Consider the following 17235-nt stretch of genomic DNA (forward strand, 5'->3'; position numbering starts at 1 on the left):
CCCATTCGAGGCACGAGTTGCTGTGTGATTGTTCTCATCAGCTCCAAGCAAAATCGCAAAAGAGGGAAATGTAGGTGTCTGTGAACTAAACTTTTAGTCAAGTTTTTTTTTCTGACAATTTGGGCTGTGATTGTATCAGGTTTACTGTGTTTCATAGGCTGTTGGGTGTAATTTCCTAACAAATTTATGAAGCGTAAAGCTGCAGAACCTGCTCCTATAATAAAACATTTCTGTATCTTTGTGGCTGAGATGCAAAATCTAAATAAGTATAAGTAAATAAGTAATTGGATCTTGCACCAATTATTAGGTGGAAAACACGCATGTAGACACACAAACCATTTCAAGATGATTATTATTGAGAAACATATATGCAGAAACTAGACGTTGATCCAAAATAGCGATAATAACGATACCAGGTCGATATAATTGTATGACCGATACCAGCATGGCAAAATCAACACCTACAGTTACATAATCTCTCCTTAAATGTATGTATTTTTGTATTGTAGTTTGTTTGTTTTTTTAAATTCTGCCTATTTTATTTTATTTTGGATACACACCCTTTGGTTGATATTTCAGATAGTTTCCTTTTGTTTATTATTTTTGACATAAGTCCTCCCTGAAGATGCACCCATCGTTTTTGGTATAAAAATCTGAAAAGGAAAAATAACATATTCTACGTAAATCATTGTAAAAGTGGTGCAACTGGGTTGTGTGGCTCCTTGAAAAAGGCAATATTTAAAGAAACATCCAAGAGGAAGAGAGTAACTCTAGAGGAGCTACAAAGTTAAGATAAAGGGTCAAAATCAGTAAACCAGACAACAAATCTGTCCTCAGTGGGAGATGTTAGAAGAAATCCTTTGTTGAAAGAAATTCTGTTTTTTTGCATTTATGTGCTTTAGTGTAACACTTTTTTTTGCCCTGTTTTGCCTGCTGCTCTTTGACATAAATCCTGTCACTACTAAGTGAATTTTCCAGAATATGAATTACTGAATCTGCACCCACAATGTTTTGCTGAACTTGGTAATGAAAGTCCCTGTGTGAAGCAACATTTATCTTCACCCCTGAAGCCAAAGTAATTATTTGTGGTAGCCTGAAGAAACTAATTAGATAATCATTCTGTATCTGGGTCTGAAAATGATACATAAAGAACAAACCTCTGATACAGAATGGAGAGTGGGTTTGTCTCCAAAGAAAAGAAGTTGAATAATGACACCCAATCTGGAGCTAAACAGCCCCATCAATAAGTATGACTCAGCGCCTGTCCTTGTTAGAGAAAGGGTTGTTTCTCGTCACAGAGCCTCAGAAATTATACTGAAGGTCAAAATCACTCAGTCAGGACCACCGTAAAGATGCCTTCATTCGGATTTTTAAAATGAACACTTAAAGCTGCAGTGGTGAGGACTCTTTAATGCAGTTAAACTCTATTTAAACTGCTGTTTATAATCATATAAACGAGAATACATAATTGTTTTTGGGTTGTCTGAGAAAACACAACTTTTTGTTCCCACATAAACAAAACAACATTTCCACTGATATCATTTTAGGACATAATTATGCCAGCAGTCTGGTTTTAATTAAGATTTCCAAAGTGTGGAGCTGAAGGTTCAACAGCATAAGAGCAGCAAGAGTGTTGGCTCTCTCAGGAGGCTTGTACCTCTTCACACATTATTTACAGCATTATATAATCAATCATTTCTCGCTGTGCTGCACAGATAAGCAAATATATAATGTCTAAGGAAAACACCAAGACGTCATATCTTCATTTAATTGTTACATCTAAAAGTCTGAAAATATGAAAATACCATTTATATAATAGTTGAAGTATTGATGGACTGAGAGCAGACTTAACATTATACATCCATTTTCTGTAAAATTGTTTTAAATATTTAATGGAATTCAGATGTTGTGCAAGCTGATTAATCATGTGTTCATGTATTAGATCAGCTGATCATAAATATATCGAAAACAAAAACTATAAGGCCGTTTGATTGATGTAAAAAAAACTTTCACTCCACATGCAAAGGCTAGATCATGAAGATGGTGAAAATGTATTTATTTATTGTTTATGATATGTTTGTAATACTTGTTTGCATAATACAATTATTTCATTATAAACTTTACAAATTTCATAAAATTATTATTATTATTATTATTATTATTATTATTATTATTACACACAAACATACAAAAATATTCCACCTCAGAAAAAATACTGACAATTACTGGTTTCTTCTCAATAAGAGCAATGCTACTCTTCTTCAGGCGATTTAAACATGGTTTTGTTATAACAAAATTTTAGAAACAAATCTAAAATTTCATGAAAGTTATTCCAGGTATATTTATTTTATATAGATTCAGGAAATTGTATCCTGCAACAGCAAATAAAAAAGTTATTTTTGAGGAGATGGTGCAGATATGGGTACCAAAACTGGCTGTAGCCCAGGTGCCCACATTCTCTTGGATCTGCCTGTGGTAAGGATAACCGAATTATGTGGGATTCAGACTTAAAATCATCTGAAAATTGTAAAACTATGTAAAACAAACTCACGTAAATTAAATGAATACAACACTAACATAATGTACTTTTCAGACAAGCTGGTATATTTAAAACAAGAGCTCTGGAACAAACTTCTTAAGGAACAAAATAAATGAAATACAGTCAAAAGTCCAAGAGCTCTCACTCTGTCAAGTCTTTACACGGGACTATACGTGGGTACCATTGATTTAATTTGCTTAAAGGCCTCCGGGCCACCGTAGTGTTCCAGTATCTGCAGAGTCTCCTCAATCAGATCACCGATGCTCTCTTTTTCCCTCCGGCTCTCGATGGCATCTCCGATGTTTCTCTTCTTGTTCTTGAAGAGGTTGAAAACGGGCAAAATCTGTTTTAAGTACGGCACCAGAGCTATGCCGACGCCCTCTGCGGACATCACCAGATGCTGTATGACTCTCAAGGTGGTGCACATCACGTTGTGGTTTTTGGTGTTCATGGCGTTCCTGATGGGGATGATGAGCTTGGGCAGGACCGGGAGGATCCTGGGGCCTCCCCGGTTCAGCATGTCTCGGATCCCCTCTCGGGCGAGGAACTCGTAAGGGTACACCGTCTCACAGAGTCCGTGAAAGAGCAGCGGCAGGTAGTATTGATAGTCCAGTTTCTCGATGTCCACCTTCCACGCTATGGCATTGCCTCTGTTGTTATGGTCCACGGAGATCGGGAGCTCCCTGCGCTCGTAGTAAACCCGGAAGGTGGTGGGCTTGGACGGCCGCTTCTGAAACACCCCTGTAGGTGGAGGTGCCCCAACCACGGAGTTCTTCATGAAGGCCTTGACGGTGAAACCGTCAGCTTTCAATTCATTCTTGGTCTTTGACATGTCACAACTCCTTCCGCAGCTGGGCTGAAAAGATAAAACTGTTGAAAAAAGGTGACGTTGTTCCGATAAAAATGTAGTGCCCGCAAAACTTAAGAGTCGTTTGTTTTTCCATGGTTGCTAAGGAGCTTCGGACGCTTCATTTCAAATAGGACTGGCATCTGGTTACCATAGTAACACTGTACACTGAAACGGAGACGGGGAAATTCCCTCGTCTCTGGGTATCACTCCGCCAAAAATATAGTCCCTAAAACGATTAATCAGCTTTTCATTATGCTGCTGACTGTTTCACAAACGCTTCAATTCAAGTTGCATGGACAATACAAAGAGGGGCAATCTTAGAAGCAACGTTTCATTTCATTTTATTAAACTATTTTTAAAAAAAAACAACACAGAAACAGAAGAAATCTTAAAATTAATCTTATCTTGAATAAAACCTAAAATAAAATAAACATTCATATGGTTTTATGAATAATTGCATCAAACTTAAGATAACTGAAGATGAATTAAGTAATTAAAACTGAGCCATGCGTCTGGGGATAATCTGCAGCAGGTCATTATTATTAAGTTCTAGATTAACTAAAATACATAAAGTTTCTATGCATTGAAACATTCATTACATAAACACATGTATAAAAAAATAGTCTCATTTTACAGTTGAAAAATTCCCCTTTAAAAGGTTAATGAGCAAAGTAGCTGATTATAATAATCCATATTAGCAGCTGTTTGCTGGTAAATCAGGTAAATCCAAAACACCTTTAAATCAGATTTGAAAACTGTCCTACCAGCTGCATAACAGCTGATGGTGAGTGAAATGCCTCCATAAATAACCCGAGTAATAATTCACAGGATGCAGTCAAGACCACCTCACACTGACTGTGCTGAGAACATCCTGAGAAAAAAATAACAGAAACTAGTTTTAGGAAACTAAAGTAGAATAAAATCAGTGGAACATTTGCATAATTGTGTCCCTTTTAGCAGAATATGACAGTAGAAAGAATGAAAACCTTTATATGCAAGAACGTCATAAATTAACGGTTTTCAATTCACACAACATGAATTATTGCAATGTTAATAAGAGTGCTGTTCTTTGAGGAGACAGGGTCTTTAAGAATTATTAACACCTCATATTTCTATTAATCACTCGTAAATTTAAAGGTGAGTTATCAAGAAATATTCCAACATCTGTATTTTTTATTATTATTATTTGAGACATTTTCTTGCACTCTTTGCATTTTTCACTCCAAAACCTTTTCAAACCTTGTTTGCATCATTTGGAGGAACAAATCTCCAACTCCCCAACCAAAAATGTGAGAAATCGTCCAAAAATAAGCCATATGTTCTTCATTATTGCCTTAACTTTACTACTAGAACACTTTTCTAACATAACAAACTTCTGAGGCCTGCTGAGTATAATTGCTTTCACAGTTCTTGTAAAGTGCATGAAGTTGTTCATAAACTCAACCACCACCAATGGGATCTCATCTCAAAGGCTTTTCCCCTTTTTATCACCTTTACAGCCAGGAAAAAGGCTTCGATACTTGAAATGAGCTTGATGAGAACGCTCATTCTACCTCCATTCTTCTTTTTTAAATTGTTTTGGCATTAGAGAACTTTAATAAATGTTAATTTGACAGAAAATATTGATTTTCTAATTATTAATACATTGATTAGTCCTCTGGTGTTAATTCTATTTTACTTTACTAATGAATTGCTCTCCATTATATTGTATGCATTTGCTAATTGGTCTTGACTGTAGCTACTATTCTAACAAAACAGGAATGCTGAGATTGTTGTTGTGCATTGCTGTACTTAAGATAAAGGCTACTACTTAAATATTTAAATATCTGTACCACATATGTTGGATTTCATGCCTAGTGTGTGAATGAACTAAACTAAACAATATATGGGTGTGCTGTGGTGGTGCAGGGGTTAAGCACAACCCACATGGAGGCCTTAGTCCTCGACGCAGCCGTCGCAGGTTCAGTTACCCGTTCTCTGATTACCCACTTTCCTGTCAATTAACTATTGCATAAAGGCCACTAGAGCCAAAAAATAATAATAATAATATAAAAAAAATAAACTAAACAGTATATAATGAGAATGCAAATAAACACAGCAGCTCTGCACTTCATAGTTGCATTGAAGTAACCATCAACACACCTCAGCACACAATCTAATCAGTGATAGTTTTGCATCAAAAGTCTCTAATAAGAGTAAAATAATTCAGACCAGATTTGACTCTATGCTTTTTTGTGCTCTTATTGGTTCAATGAGGTAGGTCAGAGAAAGTGTTAAATGAACTTTTTTTGTGTTTTTGATTAATATTAATAAGGTATTGAGATCCTCTTCAAAATTAAACGTAAGAAAAAAATCCATTAGAATGAATTAAAGGAAATTCAGATATAAAAAAAAGACTATTCTGAGAAATAGAAACAGTACTTAGTAGGAAATCTTGGATGCTGAAAATTTTGTTTAATTGTATTTTTGTGATTTAAAAGCTGAACATTTTGGGAACCACTGGTCTAACCAGTGTAAAATTTTCATTTAAATGTGTAAAATTTTGAATTTAAGATCATTAACACATTTTGTATCCCTAAATAATCACACAAATATCCCTTTGATTAAAATGTGAGTGAGGTCCTAATTTCAGTTTGAGCTTTTCCAACCATCTGTTATCTTCTTTTGATTACAGGCAAAAAAAAAAAAAAAAAATCATAAGATCCACCTAAAAAAAACAAAACACTGCAGGATATAATGCAGATTCCCAGTGGTCATCATCACTGCTGTCAGGAAGAGGAGAAGTGAGTGAGTCCTATCTGCTTGTGCTGTGCTGCCTGGACTCACTGACACAGAAAACAGGTCAGAGTGAGACCGACTGTTTAAGAGGCTACCCACCAACACTGTGTGCAGAAATACCCGTAGCCCAGCTTCAGAGTGTGTGTTTCTGTGTGTAGGCGTGTTGTGGAAAAAAAAACATGTGTGCAGAAAATGCAAGCGCAGTGTGTGAATAAAGACGAGTGTGGCGGTGATACCAGTGAGTCATCAGAATATGATTGGTATATTTTGCTCGTCCCTCTTTTATGTTCCATTATTTAACGAAGGAATATTCCAAAACTAATCTGTGTCATCCGTAATGAGGAGGAATATCCATTTAAAAGTTTTTGTTCTTAGTTGAAACAAAATAGTTTTTTTTTGTTTTTATATTGAAAAACAATTGAAATGGCTTATTGTTGACAAACCTTCAGCCTTAGTCCCCATTCAGTGGTATCAAGAAGAAGAAAAAAATAGATACCAAACTAAAAAATTAAGCTAATTAATCACCGTAAGATGAAAAGTTTTGCCAAACAAATAAGTAATATACAGTTTAACCACATTACAATGCTAAATCAACACATCTACTACTTGTAAGATAAGCACGTTGAAAAGCATTTGAAGAAACAATAAACTGTAGCTTAACATTTTTACCCTCATATCCACTACAATGCAACTTAATAAATTTGTGTGCAATTTAAAAGTTAACATTAATTTAACAAAAGATCCATTAAGCAAACACTACTGCACTTACTGTGTTTTCCTGTAGAATTAATGATTGTCTTTTACAGATGATGAAAACACAAAATTCACGTTTGTTAGATAAGCTTAATATTTCAGAAAAAATAATACAATTACAAATTGTTGACAGTCAACTCTCAGACAGTCACCTGCTAACTCCTCAAGGAGGACAAACTATTAAAGATTGTAGAGATACATTTTTTTCCCAGTGAATCTAGTTTGAGAGAAATGCTTGATCACTTTACAGCAAATATTTTTGCTTTGATTCATCTCACTGTTTACATTAGTGGCACAAAGCTGTCCAAACTTATTTTAGTATGAAAAAAAAACAAGGATTTGACATCTGACTTGTGTTGAAATGAATGTCACTAAAACATTTTCATTTACTTGTGTGCAAAATGTAGTAAAACATCAATTTGTAATTGTTTTTTAAAGGTGTTTTTTGGCACTATTGACCTTTATTGACAGGAAATAGGCAGAGAGAGATGCAGCAAAGGTCACAAGGTCAGAAATCAAACCGGCTGTGATGAGAACTATATCCTCATCTTATGGGATTGATGCTCCAGCTATTACCAGTTTAATAGAAATGTATACATCTTTCAGAAAGCAGAGCACTGCTCGCAAAAGCTGAACAAAATTCTCCTTTCCAGACGAGTTTGGATCTTATTTCCCCTACGATGAAAGTAACAACAGAAGGAAAAAAGTGCTGATAGTGAGCAGAGAATCCTGATAAAAAAATAAAAAGCTGTTGTAACCATTGAGTTTCCAATAATGAGCCACCGTCTGTTTTTATTGTCAGGAGAATGCGGTTTGGAGGAGACTCTCCTTTTAAAACAACGATGAACAGAAATCCCCTGGAGCCCGCTGCTGGTGCCATATTTGTGTGTCGTGATTCTGTGATTAGAGGCTCTGCGTCTTAATCAATATGTGCATTTGAAACAAGCAAATCAAGTTGCAGTGTTATTTTGCAAGTAAATGAGCACAGCCAGGATACCAAAACAAAGAAGAAGACATCCGTTGTTGCGTAACGTTTGATCAAAACTGCATTTCTTCCCCGGTTACATCTTGTGCTGTAATATGGTTTCTCACGGTGCGTTGATATTTTATGGAACATCTTCTGCTCTGACGGACAAACGAATCAGTGTGATGTTGTGACTCACTGCTTACAGCGCAGTGTTGATGTTTTTCATGTGAACCAGAAGTAAATGGCTGCACAAAGTCAAGTATGTTGGATCAAAGTCAGAGAACAGGACAGACGGACAGAGAGCGCTCCTGTTATTCAAATTCTGCTTCATGTTGTTATTAATATTCAAAGACATCTGTTTTTATTCCTAAAGCCGAAACAGAGAGAGTTAAAAAAAACACACGTACACAGAGATGGATTTAAAGTAAATGCTCGGCCTCGCTGCTAATTTGAGGAAGAAGCAAATTAGCAAAACTGGAATATTTCTCTGAAGCAAGAGAGAAGTTTACTGCCAAAAACAAGAAGCTCACTTTTCTTTTAAGGAGACTGGAAGACCTGAGTCATATCTGTGGAGGGGGAACAATTACTCAAAACTTCATCACCTGTTATTGAGCAAGACGTCTTGAGTAATTGGTGAAATAACACTTCTGCTACTTTAAAGAGACGTGCCATTTACAAAAATACACTCCATTTCTTGTAAATCTAAAGTTCAATCCACATTTGACTGGGTTTTTTTTAGACATATCGGGGTTATTCTGCTTTCAGGAGGGAATATAATTCGTAAGATTATGTCCTCGTTTCTGTTAATTCAGAAAATTTAGGTTGAAATCGAGTTAGAAACATCTGTTCTAGATACATCATGAAGACATTTATATAACCACAGATATCAGAAAAACAACTCACACATGTCTTAAGAATGAAAAGGCTCTGGAAAGTGAATGATGTAAGAGGATAATCAGAACATATTGAAATAAAAGGAGAACTTTGTTTTTTTACTGAAGGCACAAATGTTCTGACTTTTGAGAAAATACAATAGAGATTCACATCCAATGTGGACCGCATAGTGGTGCAGTTGGCAGCACTGTTGCCTTGCCGAACGAAGGTCTTGGGTTTGAATCCCGGCCTGAGGTGTAAATGCATCAAGTTTGCATGTTTTGTCCATGAATGTGTGGATTCTCTCCAGGTACTCTGACCTCTGTGAGTGTTAGTTTAATTTGAGCTGTGTCTCTCTGTGTTGCAAACATCTAATTTGTTACTCTAACATTTTCTGTCCCCTAAAAGGAAACATAAAATGTTGGGCAGGAAGCAACATTTCCTGCCCAACATTTGAAAAAGAAGAACTTTCTTTTCTATTCTAACCATGTGACTGGATTTTCCGGATTTTCTGCAACATCAGTTCAATTAACCAGCAGGAACTGTAATGATTGAGTTAATTGTAGACTGAGATGTTCTGGTGGCCCACTGAGTTCAAATCCATAACCTGCAGTCAGTGTCTCCATCTGGATTATGGTCCTTGGTCAAATATATTAATTTAAAGTTCATCCAGTAGAATATATATATATATATATATATATATATATATATATATTTCTGAGTGAATATATATATATTCTTTTCAATAACATCATGTTTAGCTTATTTTTAATCAACTAAAAATTAAATAAATAAATGTAGATTTTCAGATTACTGTGGCTGACTGTTCAGACACCAATGGTTCATGAGCTTGAAGATTATAAGATTAAGCAAAATCCTAAAGATGTTGAGTTTTAAGACATACACTGCAAAAACACAACGTCTTGTGTTTTTGGTCTAGTGAAATCTTAATACATTTGAAATAAGAGAAATCTCATTTGTAAGTACTTTTCCAGCATGTTTTTAGTACATAATTCCTCAATATTGGATTTAAAAGGTTTTAGTTCCACTCGCAGATTATTTCACTTAAAACATTTTTCCCATTTCATAGGTAAAATAATCTATCAATGAAACTGGCACATTTTCATGAATATTAAGGCATTATTTACTTAAAATAAGCCCCTGTACCTTGCCAAAAAGCTACATGTAAGTTAGTTTTGTCTTATTTCAAGTGTACTAAGATATTTGCACTCAAAACTAGACAAGTGGCCCCCATCTCTCCACCTCTTATTAGACTCTGTGGAGGCAAGATGGGGCAATGGGGAAGCATTTCCACATCCAGATTAGCAGGGTGGGCTGCACAGTGAGATAGTTGTTAGCTCTGTTGCCTTGCAGCAAGAAGATCAGAGATTTCTGAGTGCATGATCTTTGGGACTTTGCAGGTTTTGGATTTTATGATGAAGTTGCTTGAATTTGAATTGAAGCTGTATATGTGGTTTCAATGTCAGCTGTGGCAACATTAATGGGAGAATGCACGAAAAGAAGAGAACTACAAACACTTTCCAAAGCAAAAGGAGAATTAAAGCAAAAGCTTGCAGTAAGAGACTGTCTTTAGCAGTTTTGCAGTGTGAGATTAAATGGCTGCAGCATTTAGGTATTTATGGAAAAGGTAGGAGACGAACTGCAGCTGAAGGCTGACGGCTCACAGCGGGCGAAGGTTTGTTAATCAAGAAGAGAGCTGGAAAAAGAGGGTAAAAAGAAGTAGGAGAGAACAAGCATGACTGACTGTAATTGGCAGTACCAGTCAGGTTTAGACATAAAATACTAACCTGTTCATAGCTGTGGACGACTGAGTTTAAACGCACGACTTCAAGCCGATTAAGGCTTTTTTTTTTTTCTTTCCTTCAGATATGCTCCAAGAAGATCACTTCCAATCTAAACCAAAAATATTTATCACAGGTTGCTTATTTGCACATAACAATTCATCACGCCTCTTCTGAGATCCAAACCGTTCTGCCTCTGGTTCCTTCGGCTTCCAGAGACATTATGAGCCGGGTCTTTCATGTACTGACGGGAAGCAACTCCCTGGGGGATTCACTTTGTGCAGCTCAAAGACGAGACTTCCTCTTGCAGATGAAAAGGAAATGAAAGTGGGTGTGAATCACAGCAAAAGGGAGACAGGAGGTCAGAGGTGAAACTGAGACACAGAGACCGGAAGAGACAAAAATTAAAATGTACATTTTTTTATTTTTTATTTTTTTTTTTTAGGGAAGCAATGGAGGCCGTGGATGAAAAAAGAACGAAAAGAAGTAAGTAAAAGGATAAGGAGAGATGAGCTGGAACAATGAAAGTTTTTCCCTGAACTTCATCTTTCACAATTTTCTCAGATTCCTAAAACTGAGGTCTATATTTCCTCATTTTCTTTCTATCCATAACCACATACTATTAATAAAAACAGGATTTAACCTGAACATAAATTTGAGTTAAGATCCTTTTAACTAAAGGATGACAAGAGAAGAATCGTACAGTTTTTTTATTGAGTAAATTAATTTATAAGTTATTTTATTTTGTATGACAAAATGCACATTTTAAATAAATAAAAACACGTCATTCAGTTTTATGAAAAGTGATGTCACTTTTTTTTCTGCTGCTCAGATCCATTTAAATTCATTTTATTTCATGATTTGTTGACTTAATCTTGAGGAATCTTCAGAATATGATATCTATGAGACAAACACATTTGAGTTACAATTATCTGTAATTTGAGCAGAAAGCTGCAGAATAAATAGTTTGCTGGTATATACAGCTTCAGGCAGCAGCTCTTTGTTCTGCGAGACACAAACTCAGATTACTAAGTCTTGGAAAGCCACAATAAACATTTCTTTGTCTTACATGAAGGAGTTGTGTCCTGTGTCCTTGAGATGATTTTTTGTGCAAACTGTTGCTTATGAACTCCTACAGAAGTGTAAAATATGTTAACTTCAGTAGAACGAGGTCTCTATTAGTTAGTTACTTAGCGAGGAAGAAGCTGTTACCTCAACAAAATAAAGAATTAAGCAAGATTTTGACTTCACTCAGTAAGAAAACTTAGATTTTTGGAGACATGTCCAGAGTACATGTGCTACTGAGAACATAAAGCTGTAACCCTGAAGTCTGTTCTGATTAGGGGAAAATTTAGCATGAGCAATTTCAAAGTTACCAACACGCCAGATACATAAACGCCAGAAAACTCTACAAAATATCGCCAGCGCACTAGACATAACAGCACCTGCAAATAACTTTTATGCGATGCTCTGAAATAATTATGGAGAAGAAATAAAAGAACAGAATGACAAAGAGTCACAATAAAGATGAAATTGGATATTACAGAGATGAAACGAGTTCAGCAGCGGGGGAAGCTGCATGTGTTCAGTTTAAATGTCTCGCAGGGAAGCAATTAAATACCACAGCTTATTGTTGGTGGGAATTAAAGCCCCTCTGAGGATATTGTCTCTATACTATACATCTTCATGATATAATTACTATAAGTAGGTCATGGTGAATGATATGCACTCTATTATTAGATACGCAAAGATGCAAGACTTGGAATTTTTTTCATAATAAACTGGTTTCTGAAGCAAACATAATTAGTCTTTTTTTTCCCCCCTCTGGCACTAAAATCAGTAATTCATATTAAAAACAATTAACACTTTTAGATGTGCAAGTTTGTTTCCTTCTCATCTAAAGATTCAGATGAGATTTAATATGTGATATAATTCCAGTCAACAGTTGAGACTTTCATATCCTGTGACAGTAATGTTGAGTGGTATTTTTTTTTTCTTTTGTGCATGTGTGCATGTGTGTGTGTGTGTGTGTGTGTGCACGTCTGTCTGCATGTGTACAAAACAGAGAAATGCACAGATATGCATAGATCAATCTACGCGTATGAGGAAGACAAGTACATACTAGGAGGGTCAAATACAACAATTGTATCTCTTTTATGTGTTTTCTTTTTCTAATAAAAATGTGTGTTGGAAGCACACATCTCAAAGCTTCTTGGCTTGCTTTGCCAGCCTGCGATGGGAGTCCTTGGCCCGTGACAAGTCTCTTCAGTGAGAGGATGTTCCCCTTGGCTGTTCTATAAAAGCAGATGCACATGTACTTCCTTCCAGATGGTTGGAAGCCTGATTCAAAAGGCTAACACTGTGCAGGAAAGACTGCAAACTCAGCATTGTTGGCAACAGCTGTACACTGCAAAGCAATCCCAGGCAAAAGGCAGAAATGACAGTCATAAAATGTATTCAGATAAATATTTCTAGATGCTAAATATGTAAAATGAAGCCCATGTAACCTGAACAGATTGCACTCTTGAACTTTTACACATTTTGTCAGGCAGCAATCAACTGCAGAGATGAACAGGTTATCTGGAACATGTGTTAAAAAGGACAAATATTAGTGGTGCATCCCACAAATCTGACCTGTCCGGATGAGTGGCAAGAAAAACATTGCTTGAAGTTGCTGTTTGCGACAAACTTTGGAGCGGACTAAGCAAACATTTGGAAGAAGAACGAAAATCAACCTTTCTGGCCTACATGCAAAGCACCGTGACTGACGGAAAACTAATCCTCCATATCACCCTGGGTGTGACAGGGTGCTTTTGTCTTGAGCATGAACAGGAAAGTTGATGCAGGCAGGGCAACCCTGGAAGAAAATCTTTTTAAGCAAAAATCTATCAAGATAACTGAAGCGTACAGCCAGAACCACAAGTTCAAAGCATATTTGTGTGTTAAGATGGTCCAACCAAAAGTTTAGACTCAAATGTAATTGAGTGTTTGTGGTAAGACTTGTTGTTCACAGAGACTCTCACTCCAGTCAGCTTGAGCTATTTATCCAAGAAAGAATAGCCAAAAGTTCCAGCATCAAGATGTGCAAAGCTTTGAAGAGACTTGGGGAAAAAAGTTACTCTACAAAAGATAGACAAAGGTGAGCTGAATACAAATGATGCACTATTTTGTGCCAGTCTGTCGCTTAAAATTGCGATAAAACATGTTTTAACTTTCACAAAAATGCAAATACAGCTGCAAGGCACTGATTGACGACATCGATTTTATAAGAGGTTGTTCACCTTTTTCAGATCTGCTAATTCAAAATGACATGATTAGGATCACAGCTGGTGTGTTTCGCTCGTGGACCTTTGCATGACTTTTTGAACCACAGCAGTTTTAAAACTCAAACTGACTAATCAAAGCCCAAATTAGCTGTTTCAGTCACATCTCCTGGAGTCTGAGACCAACAATTCCTTCAGATCAGGATCTCTGCCAACATTGTAATGTCAGATATAATCAGATCTTTTTCATGTTTCAAATGATTGTCTTTGTTTACTTTCTCTTCTGTCTTGAGGCAGTGGTTATTGCTGTAAACAGCACCTTGAATGTTGTTGTGATCGGTCCGCTCGTTCAGATTTATTCTTACTTGCCTTTGCAGTTTGTTTTGTTTTGTCTTACCATAGATATGCCTTATAAATTACTGACTCTTGTCTTGGCATCCTGGGGTTTGTTGTTTTATATTCAGTTTGCTTCCCAGCATGCAAAAACTAATTTGTTTTCATTCCTTAATTGTGCATTTTGCTTCATTTTTACCTGACATTGTGTGAATGACTGATGTGTAGCTCAACATACTGAACAGGCAAAGACCTGCAGACTCAGACCGAAAAATTTTACTACCATAAATCTTTTTAAAGGAGCACAATGAAAACTATCCAAACTCTATTCCAAGCAATGTGGTTGCAAGTATTTTTAAAGCATTGTACTGTTATGCTTTGAGGTTTGATAATTTAGAGTTTCAGCGATGCAGCTGAAACCATCTCGGCCAATGATTGCAGGACGATCAGATATAAACCAGTGAAGGGAAAAAAAAAAAAAAAAAAAAAAGCTCACTCGAGCATGTTCAGCTTGTTGTTCAAAACTCACCGCAAAACCAAAATCACCATGTGTGAAAGATATCAGAGAAAGTGGAAGCCAGCACGCTCTCCGCCGCTGTCAGATGAGGGAGAAAACAAGAAACAATACATGTATCCAAATCTGTAATTGACTGAGTGGAGCTGAGAGCTGCAGAGTGGAGCAGAGCGACTCTTCTGATCAAACCAGAGACTAAATATAGGATCCTGCGGCACGATTTCCTCTGCTTGAACAGGGATTCACCCAGTCTGGGAAAGGAAAGGAAAGGAAAGGAAAGGAAAGGAAAGGAAAGGAAAGGAAAGGAAAGGAAAGGAAAGGAAAGGAAAGGAAAGGAAAGGAGAAAAAAAAAAGAAGAGTGAGTATAGAACAGTCCCTTGGTGGATCATTGGTGCGTGTGTGTGTGGGTGGGTTTGTAAGGGAGAACAAAATGAAAGCTCATTCACACGGCTCTGCATCCATTCACACCCTTCATCACACAGAAGAGGAACAGCAGCACAGCAGTCTCTGTGGATCTGTCTGGTTGCTTTCTAATCTGTCCATCATCTCACCTCGCTGTGTGCCATCGCTAAAGATATTCTCAGCAGATCTGTGAAAACAAAGTCCCACAAAATCTCAACCTTGTTTCATTCAAGCTTCTGTCAAAAAAAAAAATGCCTTCAAGTCATTATCTATAAACTCCCAGTGAAGAGTTGTTATACACTGAGAGGCTCGGCGGAAAAATATCGTTAAAGCCTTAAAGTTGTGAAACAACTGCTGAAGATAGGAGGAGGAATCAACATTTGAGGGAGTAAAACATATCTTTTTAATCTGTTATAAATAGGCAAACACAATCTGTCTCCCCAGAAAAATAAAATTTTCGAAAAATTATTTCTCTCTTTCTTTCTGTTCTTTATGGTGTTTTACATGTTTAAAAAAGGTCAGAGAAGTTATGTAAGTTATGCAAAATGCATATAATATGAGCAACTTTGAAATAAAATAATGTGAAAGCCCATGTGTGCAACCATTTGCATCTGACTGTGTGTTTCAGCTTGTCATCCTGTAAGTCATGTTTTTTTTTCAAGTTTTCCCTCTATCCGTCTTCCAACTCAGGTCAGCTTCCACATCTCTACTCAGGAAAGCATCACCACAGGATGATGCTGCCACCAGAATATATCAACATAGGAATGAATGGCATGTTCAGAAAGATGCATACTTATTTTTCCCACTTACGAGCATTTTGCTTGTAGCCCACAAAGTTCCAATTTGACCTCATCTTATCAGAACCCTAGTGATGCACAGACAACTGTCAGATCCTTAAAGAGACCAAAGAGAGAAGAACACCAGTGTTTAGAAACCATGACTGGACACGCCCCTCTCAGCATGAGAGGGGGGTACTGCATCTCAGTAGCATACCAGCGGGGCAGAGGATGTTGAAGGAAGCTGGAAGAGAAGGGTCGTTGAAGTGTCTCTACAGTTTACAGGATCTCCATCACAGCTCCTGCAGGAACAGGCTCTGAAACATAAGCAGAGATTCCTCACACTCTCTCCATGAACTTTTGAACTACTGCCATTATGCAAATGACACCACAACATCAAAAGCAGAACCAAGAGGCAGCTAACACACCTTTCTGCCTCAAGATATTAAATGTTGAACCACTGCGAAGATTGTGCACTCTGTATAGTCTGTTTTCTTTCCCTATCCCATCCATTGATTGTCCATACCTGCTTATCTTCGCTGGTGTCTGTCTCCAGCAGTCATTAGGTTCATAACAGGGCAACACAGAGACACACAGAACTAACAACTACACATGCACACAACTACACACGGACAATTTGGAAACTCATTGAGCTAATACGTAGTCATGTTAGCTTAACAGCATGCTCAGGGAGAACATGAAGAAAGACCTCAGGCCAGGATTCAAACACAGGGGCTCTTTATTACAATGCAACGGTGCTACTGCTCTACTGTACAGCTCTAGTTCATATTTGATCAATTAAATGTACCAATCTGTTGCGTTACCATTAGAAAATGAGTTCTCTGTTTGCTAACAGTTAAATTACAATAAATTGATTTGGTCTGAAGGCCAACGTCTAATCTTTAAGTAAATAAAAGAGCACAAGCACAATCTGCTAATAATACTGAATTATTATCTTTATTTTTAATTAAAAATGCAAATGTGATCCGAAAGAAATGGTTAACAACAATTACTATGTTGTTCAGTGGACCAACGCTAATGTCATATACTGTAATTTAATGCAATTTCATCTTTCTGTTATTATTCTAATTATGAATCAAAAGGGGTATGTAGAGAAACAGCTTAGTCAGACTGTACTCACGAATCGCACATTAATGACATCTAAGTAGCAAATAAAGAGGAAAAGAACATTGTGATCTTTCAGGCAAACGGAGCCACGCTTTGCTTAACATAAAGTTGATGTGGCTCTATTTTTTATCGTGGATTGGAGCGACACCAGGCGGTCCTGTGTGAGCTCTTTGTTATACTTTAACCCACCAACAGGTGGCAGTGTGCAAAAACATGCGACTCTTTTCGACACACCTCCGCTCTTGACTCAAGTCTTC

At 36.8% G+C, this 17235-nt stretch overlaps 1 protein-coding gene across 1 annotated transcript; it reads right to left on the reverse strand.

The window, feature by feature from the left end:
• Positions 1 to 2583: 2583 nt before the first annotated feature.
• On the reverse strand, positions 2584 to 3525 carry pacrg (PARK2 co-regulated). Its single transcript, XM_007549239.2, has one exon. The coding sequence runs from the start codon at positions 3369 to 3371 to the stop codon at positions 2697 to 2699; it is 675 nt and encodes a 224-aa protein (XP_007549301.1). The 5' UTR covers positions 3372 to 3525; the 3' UTR covers positions 2584 to 2696.
• Between the last annotated feature and the right edge of the window lie 13710 nt (positions 3526 to 17235).

The sequence above is a fragment of the Poecilia formosa genome, unplaced genomic scaffold (genome assembly GCF_000485575.1).
Source record: "Poecilia formosa unplaced genomic scaffold, Poecilia_formosa-5.1.2 Scaffold2, whole genome shotgun sequence".
NCBI lineage: Eukaryota > Metazoa > Chordata > Actinopteri > Cyprinodontiformes > Poeciliidae > Poecilia > Poecilia formosa.